This window comes from Lithobates pipiens, unplaced genomic scaffold (assembly GCF_037356315.1).
Source record: "Lithobates pipiens isolate NorthernLeopardFrog02 unplaced genomic scaffold, aLitPip1_a1.2 Scaffold_30, whole genome shotgun sequence".
Lineage (NCBI taxonomy): Eukaryota > Metazoa > Chordata > Amphibia > Anura > Ranidae > Lithobates > Lithobates pipiens.
Window position 1 is genome coordinate 174862706 of NW_027507791.1, and position 24608 is coordinate 174887313.

The window sequence follows — 24608 nt, forward strand, 5'->3', positions numbered from 1 at the left end:
TCAGCCAACTTTCACCAAATCAAGTGTTTTTTTCTGCTCTTTACCATGAGCATGCGTGTTTGTAAAATCTGATGGTTTTCTGTACACACGATCAGACTTTGCTCCATCGGACTTATTTTGTCGAAAAGTTTGTCCGATGGAGTGTACACAGGGTCGGATGTTGCCTTAAAACAGCTAATTTGTTTGTTGTCAAAAAGTCCTATCGCGTGTATCATCTCAGAATGCCTTTCATTGTGCCAGCAAATTAATGAAAACTGTGGATTTACAGTATTTTTTTTCCTCATTGAGTTGCATTATAGCAGCCCATTCCTTTTGAAAGAGCTGTCAGTGTATCTCAACACATAAATACATAAGCACTAATTTTGGCATCACAGTGTACCACAGCACGGAATATTCATATGTGTACTTTGTGGTAGAACAGGTGCATTTTGTTTACTGTATATGTACCTTGAGGTAATATGCAAAATGAATGACACCACACCACAAGACACATATACCTGAGTGTTAGTATGATGGTAATGCGTGGTAAAATGGGCTTTACTGTGCATTAGTGCAATGTAGTGTGGATGGTCTTTGTACACATGCCTGCTGAGAAACATAGGCTCAGTCAAGGCCAACTAAAAACCATGCCGTGCCCAAAAATGACAGAGTCTGATTAAGTTGGAGAGGGCAAGGCCAAAACTTTATTGAACGGTTTAAATATAACAAATAACCAGTGTACAGGTATACTGTGAGCACACTGTGAGCACACGTAAACAATAACCTGACATAGTCCAAGAGGCCTATCCTTGCCATCAGTGCCAGATAGGCTTTAGACTGACCCACATTTCAACTTTAGAGCACAACCCATTAAAGCAAAGTTAATTGTTGGTAAGGTCTAACTGCCAATAAAGGTGTGACAAATTATCACAGAGCAGGTGATTATGTAGGAAAGACTAAGGCTGGGTTTACATATGAGTACTCACAGCTCACAGCTCACAGCAGGAGTCCGGTGCACCCTCTTTCACCGTTTCAGGTCCGATTTCATCCCAAATTTTTGCTGCATTCGGACCTGAAAAGGACCAAAAGATATTCAGGGCTCCTGAGAAAATCGCATCGGAGCTGCTGCGGAGATGTGTGAACCGGCTCCATAGAGAGTCGGTCACATTCTCCTACTGTGCGAATTGGATGTGGGAAAACTGGGAAAATTAGCACTAGTGTGAACCCATCCTGAAGGATGAGTTTCCTCAGGTCAGTGGAATGCCTCAGCATAGCCTTTTTCTAGAGCTCAAGCTCTGCCCCTTCACTTCATGTCCTTGGAGCCAATTCTGATGGAGCTACTTAAAGTGGTTGTAAACCCTTACAAACCACTTTGACCTACAGGTAAGCCTAGATTAAGGCTTACCTGTAGGTCCAAGCAATATCTCCTAAACCTATATGGTTTAGGAGATATTTCCCCGAAAACGGGCACCGCTGTCTACGGCGCACTGAGCGCGGCATTTCCAAGAACTACAGGGGACAGCGGCGACTTCGCTGGCTCCTGTGTCAGGTAAGTGACACATAATGGACTACTATGCGATGCATAGTAGTCCATTATGCTTTGCCTTTGCAGGGAATGAAAGAGGAAGTAAACCCATCAGGGTTTACTTCCTCTTTAACCTCCCTGCATTAGTTTAATGCCCACTGTATAGCCTTACTTCCATCATTCAAGGCTTCCTCTCCCTAACGTGTTTGAGGTATATAGGATAGTTCTAGTGAGGTGTAGGAGAAATTGCCCACATCCCTAATATGGAACACAGAAACAAAAAGAGACCATCTGGTGGGACTTTAAAGGGCAATGTCTCCAAAAGGGCATATGCAAAAATATGTATTGTATTTATCGGCGTATAACATGTACTTTTTCCCTCTGAAAATAGGGGGCAAATCACAGGTGAGTGTTATATGCCGATAGTGTACCTCGGAGGGGAAGGAAGGGGACAAGCGCCACTGGAATTCAAGGAGCCGTCATCTGCTGTGGCTCTCTTGTCACACACACAGTCCCACCTCTGTCACCGCCATTGGACCAGCGTTCTGTCTATCACAGGAGCTGGTTCAATGCCAATGGCGGAGGTGGGACTGTGTATGTGAATGCCGGATGAGAGCCAAGTAAACCGAAGATGACGGCTCAGTGATTTCCTGCACTGCATTGATGAGAGATGGTGAGGCTGCAGATGGGCATTAATCAGGCTGCATTGATTGGAGATGGGCTTCAGATGGGCGCAGATCAGGATGCAGATGGGCGCAGATCCGGCTGCAGATCAGGCTGTAGATGAGCGCTGATCAGGCTGCATTGAGGCTGCAGATGAGCACAGATCAGGCTTCATTGAGGCTGCAGATGGGTGCAGATCAGGCTTCATTGAGGCTGCAGATGGGTGCAGATCAGGCTTCATTGAGGCTGCAGATGGGCGCTGATCAGGCTGCATTGAGGCTGCAGATGGGTGCTGATCAGGCTGCATTGAGGCTGCAGATGGGCTCAGATCAGGCTTCATTGAGGCTGCAGATGGGTGCAGATCAGGCTGCATTGATGGGCACCGACCATTATTTTGCTTTAAAGTGGTTTATTTAAAAAATCTGTTTTTTTTCTGAAACTTCCCTCTTAAAATGAAGGTGCGTGTTATACGCCAAAAATATGGTATATATAAATATGTAGGAAATATGTAAGTATGAAAGAAACGGGTTTGAGGGGCCTTCATTAGTGCAGTTCCTGTCCATGTGTGATTGCATTGTATGGTTATGTTCCCATGGGCATTAGAAACAAAGGGCATGGGAATGTAGGCCGCACCCGACCCCCCCGAATACCTCAACAAAAACACTTAATTAAAGACGCTCAACAACTTTGTTTGGCATATAATTGTCCACGGCACATTTATTGGTGTAATAATAAATAAACATAATTTTAATAATTTTTATTAATCCATAAAAAACTCTCAACTTGCAAATAATAAAATACAAAAACAGCTCAGTCTTACAGGACTTGTGCAATACAGAATATCTTATAAACACAAGTCCCCCCTTCAAACATAAAGGGTGATGAACCACATATACGTGCTCGCGACAAGGGTGGGGAGGTTGGGAGCTTGTTGCTAATTCTGACCAGCTGGTGAGGAAATTCCCGCGGGGCCAGCTTTATATAATGAGCCCCTTTCTGGAATGTTCTAATGGATTATGTTACCCTATAAAACATTCCTAGTGGTCATATGATAGACCCGCAGTGCTGCAGTGTCACATGACCTCATTTTAACTAGAAAACTAGACAGAAATAAAAAAAAAATATATATATATATTTTTTTTTATTATAGTAGGAGAAGGCTTACACCTCAGTTAGATTTTATTTCTGTTTGTGTCCCTGTTGCATATTTGCCCTCACTTCCTGTCTTCATTGTCAGCAGGACAGGAAGTGACTATAAATTTCAACATAGCAATGAATAGCAGATTTGGGTTTCACATACACTTTAAATATGCTTTATAAAAATGATGAAATGTGCACATGCCCTATGTGTTACTTCAGATTGAGTTTACAGTTACTGAACAATGTATCCAAAGATGTACATGATATTGAAGTTGTCTTTGTATTATTATCTTACAGAATGATGCTCTTGTGGTCCGTCATCCTAATCTTCCACCCAAATCTGTCTTTTGGAGGTGAGAAAGTCGATATATTTTTTCTTTATTTTTAGACAAACGTACATGTGAAAAACTTGGTGGATTCTATGTCAAAATATATAATGTAAAATGTCTTTTATTGGATTCCTAATTATACATCAACATGCAGGGCTGGGATGGGACGCGGGAGGTCAGTGTTTTCATGTTGGGAGAGGCATGCTGCATGATTACCCTGCCTTTGTACTGATTTTGTTATGGACGATATAGAAAATAGCCATTGTAGTCTGACATACACAGGGCTTATTTTTAGCAGGAAACACAGGGGATCTCAGTATGTAATGGCAAGGAGTAGTAAAGTGTGCTGGAGGGTCTAATGCAGGGCCATCTTTAATATTGATTGGACCCTGGGCAAAACTTTTCTTGGGCCCCCCATGCAGTTTTGCTCTCCACCTGCTCTGAGACATACAATAAATAGCAGCTAGACTCGAAATCAGTTTACTGAATCAGATAAGGCAGCTATTGTGATTGGTTGCCAGAGGTTAGAGTGTATCGTTACCGCTCACTGACTGGTTGCTAGAGGTTACAGAACACATTACGGCTCACTGATTAGTTGCTAGAGGTTACAGCACATGATTTCTGCTTGTTGATTGGTTGCTAAAGATTACTGTGGATATGACCTCAGGGGGGCATGGTACATGTCAATGCCGCCCACCACCCCTATTTACATATGAATGCTGTCACTATTTACATATGAATGCCGGTAATTTACTGTAAACACAGGGTCTGCAGGTGAATCATCTTTACAAAACAATAGGGCAGAGCTGGGTAGCATTAGTAGCAGCACTTCACATTGTGATATTGGGACACAGCACAGGACTAAAACCTCAAGGGACGAGGGAATTTAAACCAGGATAGTTCACAAGTATGAGGCAGCTGCTTTTGGGCCCCACAACAATGGCAGGGCCCAGGGCAGATGCCCCTTTTTCCCTGCCTTAAAAATGGCCCTTATGATGTTGGCTGCTGTGGGATCTATGGCCACTGGGGGGACCTATTGTTGTGGGGGGGGGTCTAATGTTGCTGGAGGAGTGTTAATTATTGATGGGAGGGATTTACTGTTGAGGGAGGGATCTATTGTGGCTGGCTGCTTGGAGATCTATTGTTGCTGGAGTGGGGGTATTTTTTTTTTGGGGTCTCTATTGTTGCTAGAGTGGGGGTATTTTTTTGTAGGGCCTCTATTGTTGCTGGAGTGGGGATATTTTTTGTGGGGCCTCTATTGTTGTTGGAGTGGGGGTATTTTTTTGTGGGGCCTCTATTGTTGCTGGAGTGGGGGTATTTTTTGTGGGGCCTCTATTGCTGCTGGAGTGGGGGAGTATTTTTTTGTGGTGCCTCTATTGCTGCTGGAGTGGGGGAGTATTTTTTTGTGGTGCCTCTATTGTTGCTGGAGTGGGGGATATTTTTTGTGGTGCTTCTATTGTTGCTAAGGGTCTATTATTGATGGGGCTATTGATGGGGGAGGTCTATTGTTGGCTGCAGGTGATCTATTTTATTGTGATCCAAAGATCCACATTGTGTGCCTCTCAGGCTTTATAGAAGGGGTACAAGTCCCACCTGTCCACCGCTGGGAATGCTGGTGTGGGAGGGAACTTGTCCCGGCTCCGTTAATAGCTTGAAGTGAAAGAATATCTCCCTATGGCCACACATCCATACCATCCCTGAGATCAGGTGTAAATGGCAACCTCAGCCTGGACTCCAGTGAGGTCCTGCACCCAACGCGTTTTGCTCCACCACCTCAAGGCTTAGTCATGACATCATGGGGATCTATTTTATTGCTTTTCCTGTTATCAGTATCAAATTGCATACAAATTACTTGGTTCTATATTCTCTAAAAGAAGGGTGGATAGGGGGTGGAATCAAGGGAAAGTGCTCGGAGGTGGGAAAGGGGCGGAGACAAGGGGTGATTTGGAAGGAGGGAGCACCTGCACCTATTCCCTGGATAAAAAAGCCCTGGACATACACATAACCACTGCACAAATATGTACAGTACATGAAATATATTCATGAAATACAGTCACATTGTTTCTCTAGGACAGAAATAGGTTTTAGCCTCAGCTGAGTTCTAAAGTAAACCTGTGGGATCAATCAAATCTGGCTATGGGAGTTTTTAGAGCACACTGTTACCGCAAAAAGAAGAACACAGAGAGAGCCGCGCCATCTAAGTGCAACAATTTATGACCTTTTAATCCATAAATAACAAGTGGGAACTCAAGTTGAAAAAGATGTCAGCACATGTAAAGTTTGTGTTGGGATACATCCACTCCAGAGGAATACGGACAGCTCACAGATGAAGAGGCAGCTGATCCCAGTGCTTTCAGAGACTCAGAGTGGCTCAGAGGCAGTGATACACGTCACATCCGGATGGAGAAAGAGTGGGGAGGAGCATGCATGCTCCTTCATCAGGCAATATCCGATATGATATAATATGATACTGCCTGATGAAGCTCTCACTCTTTCTCCACCCGGATGTGATGTGTATCACCTCCTCTAAGCCACCCTCTAAGTCTCTGGAAGTGCTGGGAGCCACCAGCGCAGCTGGACTGCTCTCTTTCTTGTAATTGCTGTTTGCTACAGAGTAACATGGGATTTATGTTGGCACTGGACACATTGGAAGTAGGTGCACTAGGCCTCAAGTTTTGATATGGGCTCCTGCCTGTGAAAAATGTGCAACCCAACTGTAGTCAAAATGATTGTTTTTAGTGTAGAAGAGGTAGAAACTGTCAGCTTTTTATTGCTGTTGGTGACTCAATTTTAGAGGTTTCCCCTTGGTTTTTGTCTAAGTGACAACATGGCAAGAAAATAAGGGCATTGAGGATGGAAAGACATAAACAGCGAAAAAATCTCTAGTAAGCAGGTGTTTGTCCCTGTCTCTTTTCACTTTTCAGATCTGTCTTATCATTACATGTCCCTCTCACACAACCTCTAAGAACATATTTGATCGTTATGGGGAATTGTGTATGTACTGCAAATAAATATGTTTTGTAAATATGCTGCACGTACTAAAATATTACTGTAAGCCCTTGTACACACGGTCAGACATTCTGACAACCAAATCCGATGGATTTTGTCCGAAACTGTTGCATACACACGGTCGGACAAAGTTGTCGGAAAATCCGATTGTACATAACGTGATGACATTATTTCGTTACGACGGGACTACGTTCAGGCTAGTAGCCAATAGCTTTGGTCTAGGAATCTGATCTGAGCATGCGTGGCACTTTGTCCGTCGGAGTAGGCGACACACGATCAGAGTATGTCCGATCGGAGCATTTTGTCGGAAAATTTTACCGGCAAGTTGGAAAAGTTGGTCCGTCGGATATTCCGATGGAAACAGTCCACTGGAGACCACACACATTCGGAATATCCGACAAAACGGTCCGAAAGGACACATTCCGTCGGAATCTCTGACCGTGTGTACAAGGGCTAAGACACCTTTCACACTGCCAAAGAAGAGAATGGAGAGGAGGGCTATGGACTTTCTAGGCACCACTACAAAAGATTCTTATAAAAAGCTATAATTTTATTTACAAAAATAGCATTTACATAAATAAATATTTTTAAAAAGAGTCATAAGCAATCAAAAATTCATCAACAAAAGATGTTAACACTATTGATATCGTAGTCATAATATAGTTACTAAGAAACAGAGGATATTTTCTTCAATGATAGGTACTCCAAGACTTTGATATAATAAACAAAATAGCGGAACATCAGAGATGACAAAATGCTGATGCTGGATTCGTGCTCGACATGTTTCGCGTACCTTTACGCTTCTTCTGGAGCAAATTTATGACTAATTATTAACAACAAAAATTATTTGATATGAAAGAGATTATTATATTACAGTATCACATTTTATAGAGAAAATAGAAAAAGCGATCGGGACAGTCTAGGCTAAAATGATGTAAAGGTGCAAAATTTGGAATAGCTTATAAGGGGACACTATGGGGGCACACGTAATATGATAAAGAAAAGTCTGAATGAAAAAAAAAATATTATATTTATATTAAAAATATTATAATAATAGTATGTTTATACCCTCAAAGATATAGGTCTGCAAAATCCTAGCAAGACAAGGGGAGCCACATATCTATTATATTTCTCCAGCCAGAAAACGAGAATCTCAAGAGGGGCAGGAAAACTTGGTATGGAACTGTGCCGCCCATAGCGCCGGTGGTAAAACGTTGATATTTTTAGCGGCGTTTTGCTGTCAGATTTGCGGTGCATTTCGGCAGCTAGCGGGGCACTTTTAACCCCTGCTAGCAGCCAAGAAAGGGTTTAAACCTCCCGCAATGCACCACAATAGTGACGTTTTGCCAGCGGTATAGCCGCTCCTTCGCAGCTCCAAAGAAGCTGCTGGCAGGACTTTTCCTGACAGCTCACCGCTCCTGGAGACAATGGCGCAGCTGTTTGAGGGTGGATTTCAGGTGCTATTTTTTACGCTATAGCGCCTGCAAAACTCCCTCGGTGTGAAAGGGGTCTTAGTGTGCCAGAAATAAAGTTAGCTCTTACCTTCCTCCTTGAGATGACAGTGGGGTTGATTTACCAAAACTGAAGAGTGCAAACTCTGGTGCAGCTGTGCATAGTAGCCAATCAGTGTCTAATTTCAGATAGTTTAATTGAGCTTTGAAAAAAAAAAAAAAGAAACTGGAAGCCGATTGGTTTCTCTGCAGAGCTGCACCAGATTTTGCATTCTCCAGTTTCAGTAAATCCACCCACTGTGTATTTTTGGTTCTAAATTCCAAGACAGGTAGGGGTTGATTTATTAAAACTGGGGAGGGAAAAATCTGGTGCAGCTCTGCATAGAAACCAATCAACTTCCATATTTTTTTGTCTAAGGTTGCTTTCACACTGAGGTGCTTTGCAGGCACTAAAGTGCTAAAAATAGAGCCTACAAGCGCCCTGAAACAGGGTGCTATGTCTCAGTGTGAAAGCCCCAAGGGCTTTCACACTGGAGCGGTGCGCTTGCAGGGCGGTCAACAAAGTCCTGCAAGCTGCATCTTTGGAGCGCAGTAGGAGTGGTATATTTACTGCTCCTAAAGCGCCCCTTCCCATGGAAAACAATGGGGCAGCGTTGCAAACCCGCCTGCAAAGCGCTGCTGTAGCGGATGTTTTTAACCCTTTTTTTGGCCGATAGCGGGAGTTAAAACTGCCCCGCTAGTGGCCGCATAGCGCGGCTAAAACAACGGTAAAGCACCTCTTTACCACCAGCACCCGCAACGCCCCAGTTTGAAAGTAGCCTAATGCCCCGTACACACGTTCCGATTATCGGACCACAAAAGTCGCTTTCGGACAGATCGTTCGATAATCTGATCGTTAGTACGCAGCTTTCGACAGCCGATCACGACAGTCCACCCAACCAAATCCAAAGGGACAAACAGGAAAACTTTAGTCGGATGATAGCCCATCGTACGACAATCGTGTAGCCAGTACAGTATGCGTCCGATAAAAGTCATTCGACAAACACCACGCATGATCGGAAACACGAAAATAAACCAGAAGGACACACAGGTCACACGTATTTGACATAATTTAAAATACGTAGCTACGCACGACGGAAGATTTTTCCAGAATCGTACGACAAAAATCTTACACACATTTTGCACTGTTGTATTCGATCTTAGTTGTATACAACAAAATGTGAACGATCGGTCGTACGATAATCGGAACGTGTGTACGAGGCATAAGTCTAATTGAACAAGTTGACGTTAGATGCTAATTGGCTACCATGCACAGCTGTACATGATTTTGCACTCTCCAGTATTCGTTAATCAATCCCTTGGTGTCAGCCATGTCTAGCGCATTTCTGGTGCATTACAAAGCACACAGGCCCCTCCTCATCTTCTTCTCCGTCAGCATTTCCATAACTCCTCTTTATGCACAGCAAAGAGCACAGGAATGTATCAGCTCATAAGATTTATGACATAGTAAACAGACATTTTTGCACATGTAAAACAGATCTAATGAAGCACTTTCAATGGTATATTTAAGTAAATAAGAGAAATGAATTGTTCGGTTTTACAGACATTGTACATTTAGTTTCAAAACCTTTAGAAGCCAGGGAAATCCTTCCCTGGGTGCAATCACAATGACATTGCTCCATAGAAGGATTCTGTGTAAGGACTCTTTCACAAGAACGATCCGTTCAGGTCCGCCTGTCAGTTTTTTAGGCAGACCTGAATGGATGCTCCATAGACCTCTACGGAGAGTTGGATGTCAGCGGTGACACGTCCGCTGACATGCGACCCGCTCCGATCCGAAAAAGTCTGACGGAGGAAAAACCTACTTTTCCATCCACCTGCGGATCGGATCAGGTGACAATGGACTCTGCGGTCCGTCCTCATCCGATCTCCCATAGGGAAGAGCGGTGCTCTGACAGGTCCGTCCCTGCTCAGTGAGTAGTGACAGACCTGTCATCTTCCTGCTCAGCGGGGATTGACGGAGCGATCCCCGCTGAGCAAGCAGATGTTCACGGGGCGGATCATCATGGATACGTCCCATGTGAAAGGACCCTAAGGCACATTGTACATATTTCTTATTCAATTTCCTTTAGATTTACCTTTAACTATGTAGTGCAAGGGCCTACCTGATTGCATACAAATTGAAAGTACTTCGGTTTGACCTCATATATGGTTTTGGTAAATCTAAAGCAAAATTGTACAAGAAAATGTTATATTATATGGCTAGCTTAAGCTCCAGGATTTGGTATCTTAGGGAAAAAGTTGTTCAGGGTGTGGCTGGTAGGACTGGATATTTATCTAATGGAAGCCCTACCTGCTGTCTTGATTCACTCTACAATCTTTATTGCTATAATCATACTATGATATGATAAGTGAAATTGAAACTTCATCAGGCACACCACACAAGTTGTTCCTGCAGACCTCTGATCAGGGCTGTAATTATCAGTTATGTTCTGGGAGACATTTACAGAAGGAGTGAAAGTGTCTGAAAACAATGATAGTATATCATACAGCTCATAGGGCTGTGTTTTATTTTTTTAAGGAGTTGCCACCACCACTTATAAAAGGATATCTGCCCATGGTTTACTGTTAGGGCTCATGCACGTGACCACAAAAATAATATTCTGTGTTTTCCTCTTTTTTGGGGGATTTGAGCTTTGGGCCTGTGTACACAGCTGTATAAAGATCAGTAAACATGCTCTGTGTTCAAACCTGTAATTTCAAAATAGAAAAATCTGCATCCATGGATGTATGTAATGTATGCATGTAAATGATTGTGCAAATATTTACATATATACAGCACAAATGTGCTAGTAACAAATAATGCTGGGAAACAATAGCCACCTGCATTCTAGCAATGAAGGGCGGTAGGTGGCAGGAGCTGCGTCCCAGCAACGAGGGATTCTACATGCAATTGCCATCTGAATACTAGCAAGGAAGAGTGTTACATGGCAATAGCCACCTGTGTCCTACCAAATAAAAGACTCTGGACAGCAATAGCCGCCTGTGTTTTAGCAACAAAGGATGCTAGACAGTAATAACCACCTGTACCCTAGCAATGGAGGACCCTAGGCAGCAATAGCCACCTTCAGCCTAACAATAAAGCACCATAGGCAGCAATAGCCACCTTCAGCCTAACAATAAAGGACCCTAGGCAGAAATAGCCGTCTATATCCTAGCAATGAAGGAGACTAGACAACCATGGCTATTCTGACTCCAATTTTGTAATAGTAACTATCCCTTCCTGAGACCTTGATTCCTGGCCTGAATATAGAAGAGACATTTACTGCAGACAGTCTTCGTCAGATTTGCTGAACTCACTAAACACTTGGCATCCATGAAAATCTTTGTGTATGGAGAATATTGAGGCAATAGAACAAGATGTGGAAGACTTGATATTCAAACATCTAAGGTGGTCAAGATAAGCATTGGCTTTACTAGCCCTAATGTGTGTCTTGAAGAGAGGATACAGTAACCCACAAACAGGGAAAAGTAAATGACTTCATAAGAAAAGGGGAGGAAATGCAGAAATATACATGCAATACCAACAATAGTCACAGCATACCCAAAAATAATTATGATATGGTTCAGGAGGGGGGTGGGCCGCTCACTCGTCAGCTCCCCCTTTCCTTGCCTGCCAGCCAGCTTGCTCAGATAAGGGTCTGGTATGAATTTGGGGGGGGGGGACCCTATGCCAATTTTTTTTTTTTTTTTTGGCATGACGTTCCCCTTAAAATCCATACTAGACCCAAAGGGCCTGGTATGGTTCTTAGGGGGAACCCTACACCATTTTTTTTTTTAAAACAACAGTTTTAGGGCTATTTTTTACTTAATTTAGTGCTTAGTGTTTTAGGATCTGTGGAATGTACTGGAAAAAAACAAGTCTGATTTATGTAGACACATTAAAACTTACAGGACTGCATATGCCAGATACTACAGAATATCTTCAGATCTAGTGACCTCCATAATTTGATGGGTCAGTGCTGTTTTTTGTGACAAAAGAGGGACCTACTCAATATTAAGTGAGTGGCCATGAAGTTATGGCTGATCAGTGTAGAATTGCACATGGTTTCTGTGGATCTTGGAGATGGGGTTCCAAGGGAGGCTGTTGAGACAAATTAAACAGAAAATAAGTGGGCATGTGAGAATAAGGCAGATCCAGTAATCTATCATTAAGGGTTTGTGGGGTTGCAGTTGATAATGACCTTGATCCCATATGACAGTGGTTCTCAGCCTCAGTCTTCAAGTACCCCCCCCCTCAACAGGGCACATTTTCAGGTTTTCCTTTACTTTGCATAGCTACTTTAAATCAATATCAATGACATGGTACTGATAAGAGCTATTTTATTTAAGGGAAGTTCCCAAACCATGGCCTAATGGGGGTACTAGAGGACTGAGGTTGAGAACCACTGCCCTATGAAGTTTCTAGTCTAGAAGAGCTGATATCAGATTCACAAGGAGATTTCAAAATGTTTACTAGTTACAGTTATCTTTGCCTTTCTGCACCAAGCAGCATTTGTTTAGCTGTTCGGGCTGCTGCATGGCAAAGTCATACAGCAGGGGTCTCAAACTGGCGGCCCTCCAGCTGTTGCGAAACTATGAGTCCCATCAGGCCTCTGCCTGCGGGAGTCATGCTTGTAACTGTCAGCCTTGCAATGCTTCATGGGACTTGTAGTTTCGCAACAGCTGGAGGACAACCAGTTTGAGACCCCTGCAATACAGGCTAGTCCTCTTATCTATCAGACCTAGTGAGCACAAAGGGGTTGATTTACTAAAATTGGAGAATGCAAAATCTGGTGCAACTCTGCGTAGAAACCAAACAGCTTCCAGATTCTTTTGTCAAAGCTTAATTGAACAAGCTGAATTTAGATGTAGGTTGGCTGCCATGCACAGCTGCACCAGATTGTGCACTCTCCAATTGTAGGAAATCAACCCAAAAGTAGCTAGATACAATTTTAAGCCTAAAAGGTTATTTACCTGCACTGCTGCTCACTCTTAATGACAATTTCCTTTCATGGCACCATTCACTAGTATTGCACATATGACTAGGTTGGCAGTACCACTGCTACCTATCTTCGATTTAAGCGCACTTTTTATTCAATCAGATTATTGTTGATACTATTAAGTACCACAGGGAGAAGTTGCTGGAGGGGTGTGGGGATATGGGTTAAGGTTAGGCAGCTGTAAATAGGCATAATCTGTAGTTTAAGCCCTGTGGACAACTAATAAAAGGAGCATGGCAATGGTAGCCTACATGGATATCTTGTGCCTAAGCACTGGTGAGTGCGAACGTATCACACACGTTTTAAGGTGGATCACCACCTTTAGAACTGCATTTTCCCAATATTTTGAGCTTTTCTGGTTTTATCACAATGATTTGACTCTTTGGGGATTTTCTTTGGTTTGTGTATATTACTTATGAAGTGTTTTTCATTTTTATGATCTTTTTTTGTTTGTGTCATATACAATTAGAGGCATCAGATTCACATTTTAATTGTAGTAGGTCATCACTAGGGATGAGCCGAACACCCCCCTGTTCGGTTTGTGGCAGAACATGCAAACAGATCAAAAATTTGTGCAAGCACGTGAACCACGTTAAAGTCTATGGGACTCGAACATGAAAAATCAAAAGTGCTCATTTTAAAGGCTAATATGCTAATTATTGTTATAAAAAGTGTTTGGGTACCTGGGTCCTGCCCCAGGGGACATCAACCAATGCAAAAAAAAGTTTTAAAAACTGGCATTTTTTTCAGGAACAGTGATTTTAATAATGCTTAAAGTGAAACAATAAAAGTGAAATATTCCTTTAAATATCATGCCTGGGGCTGTCTATAGTATCCCTGTAAAGTGGCGCATTTTTTCTGTATTTACAACTGTCCCTTCACAAAATGACATTTCTAAAGGAATAAAAGTCATTTAAAACTGCTTGTGGCTGTAATGTAATGTTTCCCACCCACCCACCCATTACCACGTCCTTTGAGTCTGGTATTGATATTAAGAGGAAACCCATACTCAAATAAAAAAAAAAAAGGTGAGGGGCCCCCAGGCCCTATATACTCTGAACAGCAGCATACAGGCGGCTCTCCAGGTTACAAATAAGATAGGGACTGTAGGTTTGTTCTTAAGTTGAATCTGTTTGTAATTTGGAATAGGTACATTTTGTAAGTGTAGCTCCAGCCAAAAAATCTATTTTTAAGCTTTTTGGATAACATAGGGAAAAGTTATCATCACCCCTGTAACATTTGTTTTGCTGTCTGTGCCCCTGTTCAGAAGTTTTCAGCTCACTTTCTGTCCCAGTGGCAATTGGATTTTGAAACAAGGATTGGTGATAAAGCATCAGTGAGGAGACACCTTTTTCCCATATTAACTCTTAGCCCTTGTACACACGGTCGGAGATTCCAACAACCAAATCCGTCGGATTTTGTCCGACGGATTTTGTCCAAAACTGTTGCATACACACGGTCGGACAAAGTTGTTGGAAAATCCAACGTGATTACGTTATTTTGTTACGACGGGACTACGTTCACGCTAGTAGCCAATAGCTTTGGTGTAGGAATTTGATCTGAGCATGCGTGGCACTTTGTTGGATCGGAATTCTCTACACATGATCGGAGTATGTCCGATAGGAGCATTTTGTCTGAAAATTTTACCAACAAGTTGGAAAACTTGGTCTGTCGGATACTCCGATTGGAAACAGTCCGATGTAGACCACACACAGTCAGAATATCCGACAAACCGGTCCGATCGGACACACTCCGTCGGAATCTCCGACCGTGTGTACAAGGGCTAAGGGTAGATTTCCTCTCACTTCCCGTTGTCTCCCTCCATTTGTAAGTAGGAGTCATTTGTAAGTAGGATGTTTGGAAATAGGGGGCCACCTGTATATACTATACGGCCTGCCCTATACACTCTGCGGAAAATTGGGCCTTAGGTGTTGGTGGTACTAGAATACTGTAAGCCCTCACAGTTACTCTTGGTGGGCACTAGAACAGGCCCTGCTGTGAAATATATCAAGAATTGTAATTACATGCCCCTGTTAAACAGGGGCAGAAAAATTGGGCCTTAGGCAGTGGTGGGGGTGCCACAACACCATTGTTTATTGGGGGACTCTTCCGTGCATGATGGTGGGGCTAGGGAAGGAGTGACTGTTGACATGGAGCCGATGGAATAGGCTGCTTTGGCAGCTGCATTGGCAGGCAAACTACTCTGAGCCTGGGTGACAGAGGATGAGGCGGATGAGGAAGGCTTTGTTATCCATTCCACCAACTCTTCTGCATGTTGTGGCTAAATAACATGGCCAGCTGAGGAAAAAAGGACAAGTGTGCCCCACGGCCACGTGCTGAGAATGCACCGTGTCTATGACCAGCATTGTTGACTGTAGACACAGAGCCTGCTTGCCCTCTTTTAGTGGCCTGTGAGCGTCTGTCTCTCCTTGGTGGCCTTCCGGACATGCTGTAAATTTTGTTTAGTAGAAAAATTCTACACTGTATTGTGTACTGTGTACACCACCAGGAAAGTAGTAGCAACTGCACTAGGGGTGCACGGCACTGTGTACACCAAAATAAGTTTAATAACAACTATGGGTGCACTATATGTATTGTGTACACCACCAGGAAAGTAGAGGCAACTGCACTAGGGTTGTACGGCACCGTATATTGTGTACACTGCCTGAAGAATATTAGAAACAGTACACCAGGAACGGTCTGCAGTGAGATCTAGCTAAACTATGCAGTGGATAGATTATATATATATATACAATACATATTATATATACCGTATATACTCGAGTATAAGCCGAGATTTTAAGCCCCTTTTTTTAGGCTGAAAGTGCCCCCCTCGGCTTATACTCGAGTCACCGCCGTCTGCCTACCCGATCAGCGTGTCGTGCAGACAGACGGCGGCCATTCCACTATTCAAAAGCCGCGCCTCCCTGTCTGTGATAGGCGGAACACTCAATTTCCCAGCAGTCAGTGTTCCGCCTATCACTGACATCCGCTCATTCTCATACTACGGACGAGGATGAGAGGATGTCCGTGATAGGCGGAACACTGACTGCTGGGAAATTGAGTGTTCCGCCTATCACAGACAGAGAGGCGTGGCTTTTGAACAGAGGAATGGCCGCCGTCTGTCAGACGAGGAGGAGAGGTGCGGCATGGCACACAGAGGCTGCAGATTGGCACAGGTAGGCAGGGATGGACACAGCGACGGACGGGACACAGCGACGGACGGGACACAGCGACGGACACAGGGATGGACGGGACACAGGGATGGACACAGGGATGGACGGGACACAGGGATGGACGGGACACAGGGATGGACACAGGGATGGACGGGACACAGGGATGGACGGGACACAGGGATGGACGGGACACAGGGATGGACGGGACACAGGGATGGACACAGGGATGTCTCACCCTCGGCTTATACACGAGTCAATAAGTTTTCCCAGTTTTTTTGTGGTAAATTAGGGGCCTCGGCTTATATTCGGATCGACCTATACTCGAGTATATACGGTATACGAGACTATCTGTATGTATGTATAATATATATATATATATATATATATATATATATATATATATATATATATATATATATATATATATATATATATTATTTTTTTTTTTTAATATACCGCAGCTAACGGAATCACCTGCCTGAAGTATATTAGAAACAGTAAAACAATATATGTGAGAAAAAGTTGCGCTACTAGTAAATCTAAAAGACAATAAGAATCAGCAGCTAACATCAACAATATAGTGAATTGTGTATATAAAATGAAAAGATATAAAATGCAGTGCTTATGAAAAATTCAGAATCCCCAGAGTGACCCCCAGGGATAAATGTTGAACTAATAACTACTCAATTGTGAAAAAAAAAAACATTATACAAATACATAATTGATATCAATACTGTCACGTACCTGGTAGAAGGAGCCCGGAGTGCAGGGAGCGGCCTCTCGTAATCCTCTGGCTCGAGATCCCCTGAGAGTGGGAACAGGGACTCTAGAGGTCAGAGGGCACAAGTGCCAAGTCCGTGATGGTGGGTTTGGCCCTGGAGCTGGCGTCAGACAGCAGCGGGTGCAGGCGAGAGGTTCTGGAACCGCTGGAGAGCAGTCAGCGACTGGCAGCAGGTGCAGGAGGTGGTACAGGAACGGCTGGCAAACAGGCAGTGGTGGTCTCAGGGAACCAACTGGATCAGCAGGCAGCAGAAGGGTCAAACACAGGCCGGGTCGTCAACGGGCAGGCAGCAGAGGTACCGAAGGAGAAGGCAGAAGCGTGGTCAGGAAGTCCGAAGGTCAAGGCTGGCAGCAAGCAGGAGTAAACAGGGACAAGCCGGGTAGATCAGAGGCAGGAACAATCAGGTTAAAGCAGAGGTTACTCACAGGAACGCTGTAGACTGGACAGCACCGGGAGACTGCAACAGGTTCCTTAAATAGCCCTTTGGGCGCCAAGAACGGTCGCACGGCGTGTCTGAGCGTGCCCGTGCAAGACCGTGCAGCCGTTCGTGAGCCCGCGCACCCGCGTGCGCCTGTTCGTGCCCTCGCGCACCCGCGTGCGCTCGTTCACCATATCAGTCTCCTGGCATGGATATTGGACTCAGGCTCCCAAGAATTTTCTTCAGGCCCGTACCCCTTCCATTTCACCAGAAATTGAATTTGGTTGCGTCTTCGCCTGCAATCCAGGATGGATTCTACCTCATACTCGACTTCCCCATCAATGATCACGGGTTCTGGTGGAGCAACCTTCCGACTGACAAAGGGATCAGGGACGACTGGCTTGAGCAGAGCTACGTGGAAGACAGGATGAATCCGGAATGTTTCTGGCAACCTTAGCTCAAACGCCACGTCATTCACCTTCTTTACTACAGGAAAAGGACCCACAAATCTTGGACCCAACTTCTTGGATGGGCATGCCATCTTCAGGTTCAGAGTGGATAGCCAGACCTGATCCCCGACTTTGAGGTTAAGCTCTCCCCTTCTTCTCTTATCAAACACCTCCTTGTTGTACTTCTGAGTCTTAGTCATGGTTTCCTGCAGGAGCTTGTTGTTGGACCTAAAGAAGTCAAGGTTCTTCTGAACTGCAGGTACCGGGCATTCCGGAAACTCGTTAGACAAAAACAAGGGATGGAAACCGTAGTTTGCGAAGAACGGAGATTGTTTCGTAGCCGAGTGAACGGAGTTGTTATAGGCAAACTCGGCTAAGGGTAGTAAGGGAGCCCAATCATCCTGAGAGAATGAAGAGAAACAGCGCAAGTACTGTTCCAACGTTTGATTAGTTCGTTCAGTTTGTCCATTGGTTTGAGGATGGTAGGCGGAAGAAAAGCAAAGATCGATCTTCAGGGCCCCACAAAGTGCTCTCCAAAATTTAGATGTGAACTGCACTCCCCGGTCCGAAGTGATATTTGCAGGAATGCCATGCAGTCTCACAATTTCCTTAATAAATATCCCGGCTGTTTCCGAGGCGGAAGGAGTACCCTTCATTGGAAGGAAGTGGGCCATTTTAGATAATCTATCCACAACCACAAAGATCGTAGAAAAGCCTTCAGAGAGAGGGAGCTCAACAATGAAGTCCATTGATAACATCTGCCAAGGTCTATCAGGGACAGGTAGTGGCTTTAGCAAACCCCACACCCTGGACTTGCTCCCCTTATTCTGGATGCAGGTGATGCATGCCTCCACATATTTTTTACAGTCCGACTTTAATTGTGGCCACCAGAATGTCCGTTGGAGTAGCTCTGAGGTCTTATGAACCCCAAAATGGCCTGCCAACGAGTGATCATGACAAGAACCGAGGACCGGAACCCGCATTTCCTGAGGGACAAAGATCTTGTCTTTGTACCAGAGGAGTTCGTCCTTGGCCAGAAGAGTGATGCCAGGTGGTAGAATGGTGCTAGCAGATGCCTGCTTGATCTGGGACAACAAACTTCCTTGAAGCAAGAGAAAGTTCCCTGAAGACAGAATGGTGTCCGGATGCGAGGAGACTTCGGGTTCGTTGAACATACGGGACAAGGCGTCCGGCTTAGTATTCTTTGATCCTGGCCGGTAGGTTATGTGGAAGAAGAATCTGGAAAAAAAAAGTGCCCATCTGGCCTGACGAGGTTTCAATCTCTTGGCAGACTTCAAGTACTCCAGATTCTTATGGTCCGTGAAAATAAGAATTGGATGAACCGCTCCTTCCAACAGGTAACGCCATTCCTCAAGGGCCACCTTGATGGCTAATAATTCCCGATCTCCAACGTCGTAGTTGCTTTCTGCCTCGGAAAGTTTACGGGAGAAGAATGCCACCGGATGCAGAAGAGATCTTGGTCCATGTCTTTGGGAAAGCACCGCCCCGACCGCTATCTCGGAGGCATCAACCTCCAGGATATATGGCAAGGTAGGATCGGGATGCTTAAGAATGGAGGCAGAGACGAACAGATCCTTCAGCATGGAAAAAGCCTTTTGGGCTTCGGGAGACCATTGGAATTTCAAGCCCTGTTTAGTTAATCTTGTAATGGGTGAAATGATGGTGGAGAATCCTCTAATAAATTTTCTGTAAAAGTTTGCGAAACCGATAAATCGTTGAACCCCTTTTTTGTCCGTGGGCGCGGGCCAATCTCGAATGGCTGCGATCTTCTGGGGATCCATCTCAATACCGTCTACAGAAATGATCATACCAAGGAATTGAATACTGCGTTGTTCAAAGATGCATTTTTCAGGCTTGGCGTATAGTCCATGAAGACGAAGACGGGATAGCACGTTTTTGACGTGTTCCCGATGTTCAGACAGGGAGGGAGAAAAGATCAGGATGTCGTCCAGATATACGATAACAAATAGGTCCAGATAGTCTCTCAGAATGTCGTTTATAAAGTGCTGAAACGTGGCGGGGGCGTTACAAAGGCCAAAAGGCATGACCAAGTACTCGAAATGACCAAAGCGAGTACGGAAAGCGGTCTTCCATTCATCTCCACTCCGAATACGAACAAGGTTGTAGGCCCCTCTAAGATCCAACTTGGAAAAGATGGCTGCAGACCCCAGTTTTTGGAACAGTTCAGGCACGAGTGGCAGAGGGTAACAGTTCTTTATGGTGATTTTATTAAGAGCCCGATAGTCCACACAGGGGCGTAAAGATCGGTCCTTTTTCTCCACGAAGAAGATCCCTGCGCCAGCCGGGGAGGTGGAAGGACGAATAAATCCCTTTCTCAGACTATCATCCAGATAGGTCTTCAAGGCTACCAGCTCAGTTTCCGATAATGGAAAATTCTTCCAAAAGGGATCTCTGCACCTGGGAGTAGTTCAATTGGGCAATCGTAAGCCCTGTGAGGGGGTAAGGCCTCAGCACCCTTCTTGCTAAAAACATCCAGAAAACTGTGGTAAGCTGGGGGCACAGCTTGACGGGCTTCTGCGTCTATCTCTAGGCAGAGCAAAGAGGAAGAAGAAACTTGGTTGGTTCCCGGCAAACAATGTTGGAGGCAGTAGGGTGAGAGGAAATCTAACTTTCCAGTAGACCAGTCAATCTGGGGGTTATGGGCCTTTAGCCAGGGCATGCCTAGTATGATAGGAAATAAAGGGGATGTGATGACATCCAAGCTCAGTAACTCTTGGTGGATCCCGGCAATGGTGGTAAGCAACGGCAAAGTCTCTTGAATTACTGGGCCCGACTTGAGAGTCGAACCATCGGCCAGATGTACAGAAAGACCCTTTGCCCTGGGCCGAAGGGGGATGTTATGTCTTGTGGCAAAGGTCAGGTCTATGAAGCCACCTCAGGCTCCCGAATCAATAATTGCGTTGGCTCGGATATTCCCTCCTGGGAGCTGCAAAAGAATGGGAACAGTCAGATGAGAAGTACCACTTGGGAAATCAACGGTAGGGACAGGAAACATGGAGAGGCACTTACGGAGTTTAGCAGGGCAAGTGCGCACGAAGTGTCCTGGTTCTCCGCAGTATAAGCAGAGATTTCCTGCCCGACGGCGCTGGCGTTCCTCAGGTGTTAAGGAGGGTCTGAGTAGGCCCAGCTGCATAGGTTTGGGAGGATCCTGGTACACTGTGGTAGGACTGGAAGAAGCCGGGTGAGAGGGGTTAGAAACCCGGGGTAGCATCCACACTGGACGGGAGGTGGTAGTGGAGCGTTCCAAACGACGTTCTCTGATGCGTCTGTCAATTTGGATAGACAAGTCCACTAGCGCTTCCAAGGTCTCGGGAGTGCCTACTCGGGCTAACTCGTCTTTTAGGGGTTCAGAAAGTCCCATATGGAATTGGTAGCGGAGTGCCGCATTATTCCAGTCCGTGTCAGCACTCCAACGCCTGAACTCTGTCACATAGTCCTCCACAGGCCTACGGCCTTGTTGCAGCGAATGTAGAGCTGCTTCTGCGGTGGCAGATAATTGTGGATCCTCATAAAGTTGGGACATGGCCAGAAAAAAGGTGCTCAGAGTGTCAAGAGATGGATCCTTCTTCTCCAACAAACGATGAGCCCAGGATTGAGGTTCGCCAGACAATAAGGAGATGACGAATCCCACCTTGGTGGATTCGAGGGAGAAAGTCCTTGGTTGAAGAGCAAAAAAAAGCTCACAGGAGTTACGGAAAGCCCTGAATCTTCCCCGATGGCCGGAGAATCTCTCGGGAGTAGGTACCCTAGGTTCTGGTGGCAACATCACCACAGCGGGTGCAGCAGAAGTCCCGGAAACGACTGGCGTGGAGGTCGACAGGGCCTGGACGCGTTCTTCCAACTGGCTGCAGCCCTCTTGTAGGTTCTTCACCGCCTGAGTAAGTCCTGCAAGATGGCGGCAGAGCTCGTCCATAGGAGAGGTTCCCTGCGTGGGCTCGGACATGGCTGTCCAGTACTGTCACGTACCTGGTAGAAGGAGCCCGGAGTGCAGGGAGCGGCCTCTCGTAATCCTCTGGCTCGAGATCCCCTGAGAGTGGGAACAGGGACTCTAGAGGTCAGAGGGCACAAGTGCCAAGTCCGTGATGGTGGGTTTGGCCCTGGAGCTGGCGTCAGACAGCAGCGGGTGCAGGCGAGAGGTTCTGGAACCGCTGGAGAGCAGTCAGCGACTGGCAGCAGGTGCAGGAGGTGGTACAGGAACGGCTGGCAAACAGGCAGTGGTGGTCTCAGGGAACCAACTGGATCAGCAGGCAGCAGAAGGGTCAAACACAGGCCGGGTCGTCAACGGGCAGGCAGCAGAGGTACCTAAGGAGAAGGCAGAAGCGTGGTCAGGAAGTCCGAAGGTCAAGGCTGGCAGCAAGCAGGAGTAAACAGGGACAAGCCGGGTAGATCAGAGGCAGGAACAATCAGGTTAAAGCAGAGGTTACTCACAGGAACGCTGTAGACTGGACAGCACCGGGAGACTGCAACAGGTTCCTTAAATAGCCCTTTGGGCGCCAAGAACGGTCGCACGGCGTGTCTGAGCGTGCCCGTGCAAGACCGTGCAGCCGTTCGTGAGCCCGCGCACCCGCGTGCGCCCGTTTGTGCCCTCGCGCACCCGCGTGCGCTCGTTCACCACATCGCGCACCCGCGTGCGCCCGTTCGTACCTATACGTAAGCGTTCGTTAGCGCCAACGCGCGCCCGTGGGTACCTATTGGCTCTGAACGAAGAGATAACGTGGGCAGGCCTTCCACGAGTCACCGGGTTCCGGGAACGACCGTGACAAATACATTTATTATTTATTTGTATAATGTTTTTTTTTTTTCACCATCGAGTAGTTATTAGTTCAACATTTATCCCTGGGGATTCTGAATTTTTCACAAGCGCTGCATTTTATATCTTTTCATATTAGAAATAGTACATCAGGAATGGCCTGCAGTCAGATCTCACGAGACTGACTGTAAAAAAATAAAATTTTCTTTGTTTCTGTTATAAAGTAATTTTTAAAGTAATATAATGTAATTTTTCTTTATACATTTTGACCAATATTTATAATGCTAAATATCTTTGGTAAAAAAAGTACAAATTTGTGTATATTATTTGGTCTTTGTGAAAGTTATAGAGTCCACAAGCTATGGTGCCAATATCTGAAAATTGATCACACCTGATGCACTGATGGCCTATCTCATTTCTTGAGACCCTAACATGCCAAAAAAGTACAAATACCCCCCAAATGACCCATTTTTGGAAAGAAGACATTCTGAGGTATTTAGAAAGAAGCATGGTGAGTTTTTTGAAGTTATAATTTTTTCCCGCAATTCTTTGCAATATCAAGATTTTTATTTTTATTTTTTTCACAAAATTTTCAAATTAGCAGGTTATTTCTCACACACAGCATATGCATACCACAAATTACACACAAAACATATTCTGCTATTACTCCCAAGTATGGCAATACCACATGTGTGAGACTTTTACACAGCGTGGCCACATACAGAGGCCCAACATGCAGGGAGCACTTTCAGGCATTCTGGAGCACCCAGGCCAATTCTGACATTTCTCTCCTACATGTAAAAATCATCATTTATTTGCTAGAAAATTACACAGAACACCAAATCATTATATATGTTTTTTAAGCAAAGACCCTAGAGAATACAAGGGCGGTCATTAATTTTTTTTTTATCTTGCACGGTACTTGCGCAGCAATTTTTCAAACACGTTTTAAAAAAAAAACTATTTTGTGCTTTACAAAAAACAAAACAGTAAAGTTAGCCCAATGTTTTTGCCTAATGTGAAAGATGAAGTTATGTACAGTAAATAGATAACTAACATGTCACCCTTCAAAATTGCACATGCTCGTGGAATGGCGCCAAAACTTTGCTACTTAAAAATCCCAATAGGCAACATTTCAAAATGTTTTACTGGTTACATGTTTTGAGTTACAGAGGAGGTCTAGGGCCAAAATTATTGCTCTCGCGTTCACAGCAATACATCACATGTGTGGTTTGAACACTGTTTTCGTATGTGGGCGAGACTTAAGTATGCGTCCACTTCTGCATGTGAGCACACGGGGACAGGGGCACTTTAAAAAAATAAAAAATGTATTGTTAATTTTATTTTATTTATTTTAGTTTGACACTTTTATTCCTATTACAAGGAATATAAACATCCCTTGTAATTGGAATATGGCATGACAGGTCCTCTTTAAAGTGAGATATGGGGTCAATAAGACTCTCGCCTCTAGGCTGGAAAGCCTGGAAAAAAAAAAAAAAAGTCGGTAGAAGCACCGGAGGACAGCGGGAGGTGGGGCGTCCCCTCTCGCCTCCCATAAGAACAATCAAGCAACGGAACAGCCATTATGATCATTCTTATGGTGTAGCGAATCGCTGGCTGAAAAAGCTGATATCTGAATGATGCCTGTAGCTGCAGGCATCATTCAGATATCCCTGCACAATGTCAAGGAGTCGGACGTCATATGATGGCCGGCAGATGGGAAGTGGTTAAAACACTTTTTTTAAACACAAAGTTGTCCATTTATACAATATTTTTAAAACATAGCATGTACATACCAAAAATGACACACAAAAATAGATTTTCCTACTCCTCCTGAGTACGGCGATACCACAT

The 24608-nt window shown here is 44.8% G+C and overlaps 1 protein-coding gene across 1 annotated transcript in view; it reads left to right on the plus strand.

Annotated features, from left to right (window-relative positions):
• The window catches only part of LOC143942246 (butyrophilin subfamily 1 member A1-like), a 76652-nt gene that overhangs the window by 12834 nt on the left and 39210 nt on the right, over nt 1-24608 (plus strand). The window contains exon 2 of the mRNA XM_077463492.1: nt 3605-3660. Coding sequence (XP_077319618.1) covers nt 3606-3660 — 55 coding nt within the window. The 5' untranslated portion in view covers nt 3605. The remainder of the gene's footprint in view (nt 1-3604; nt 3661-24608) is intronic.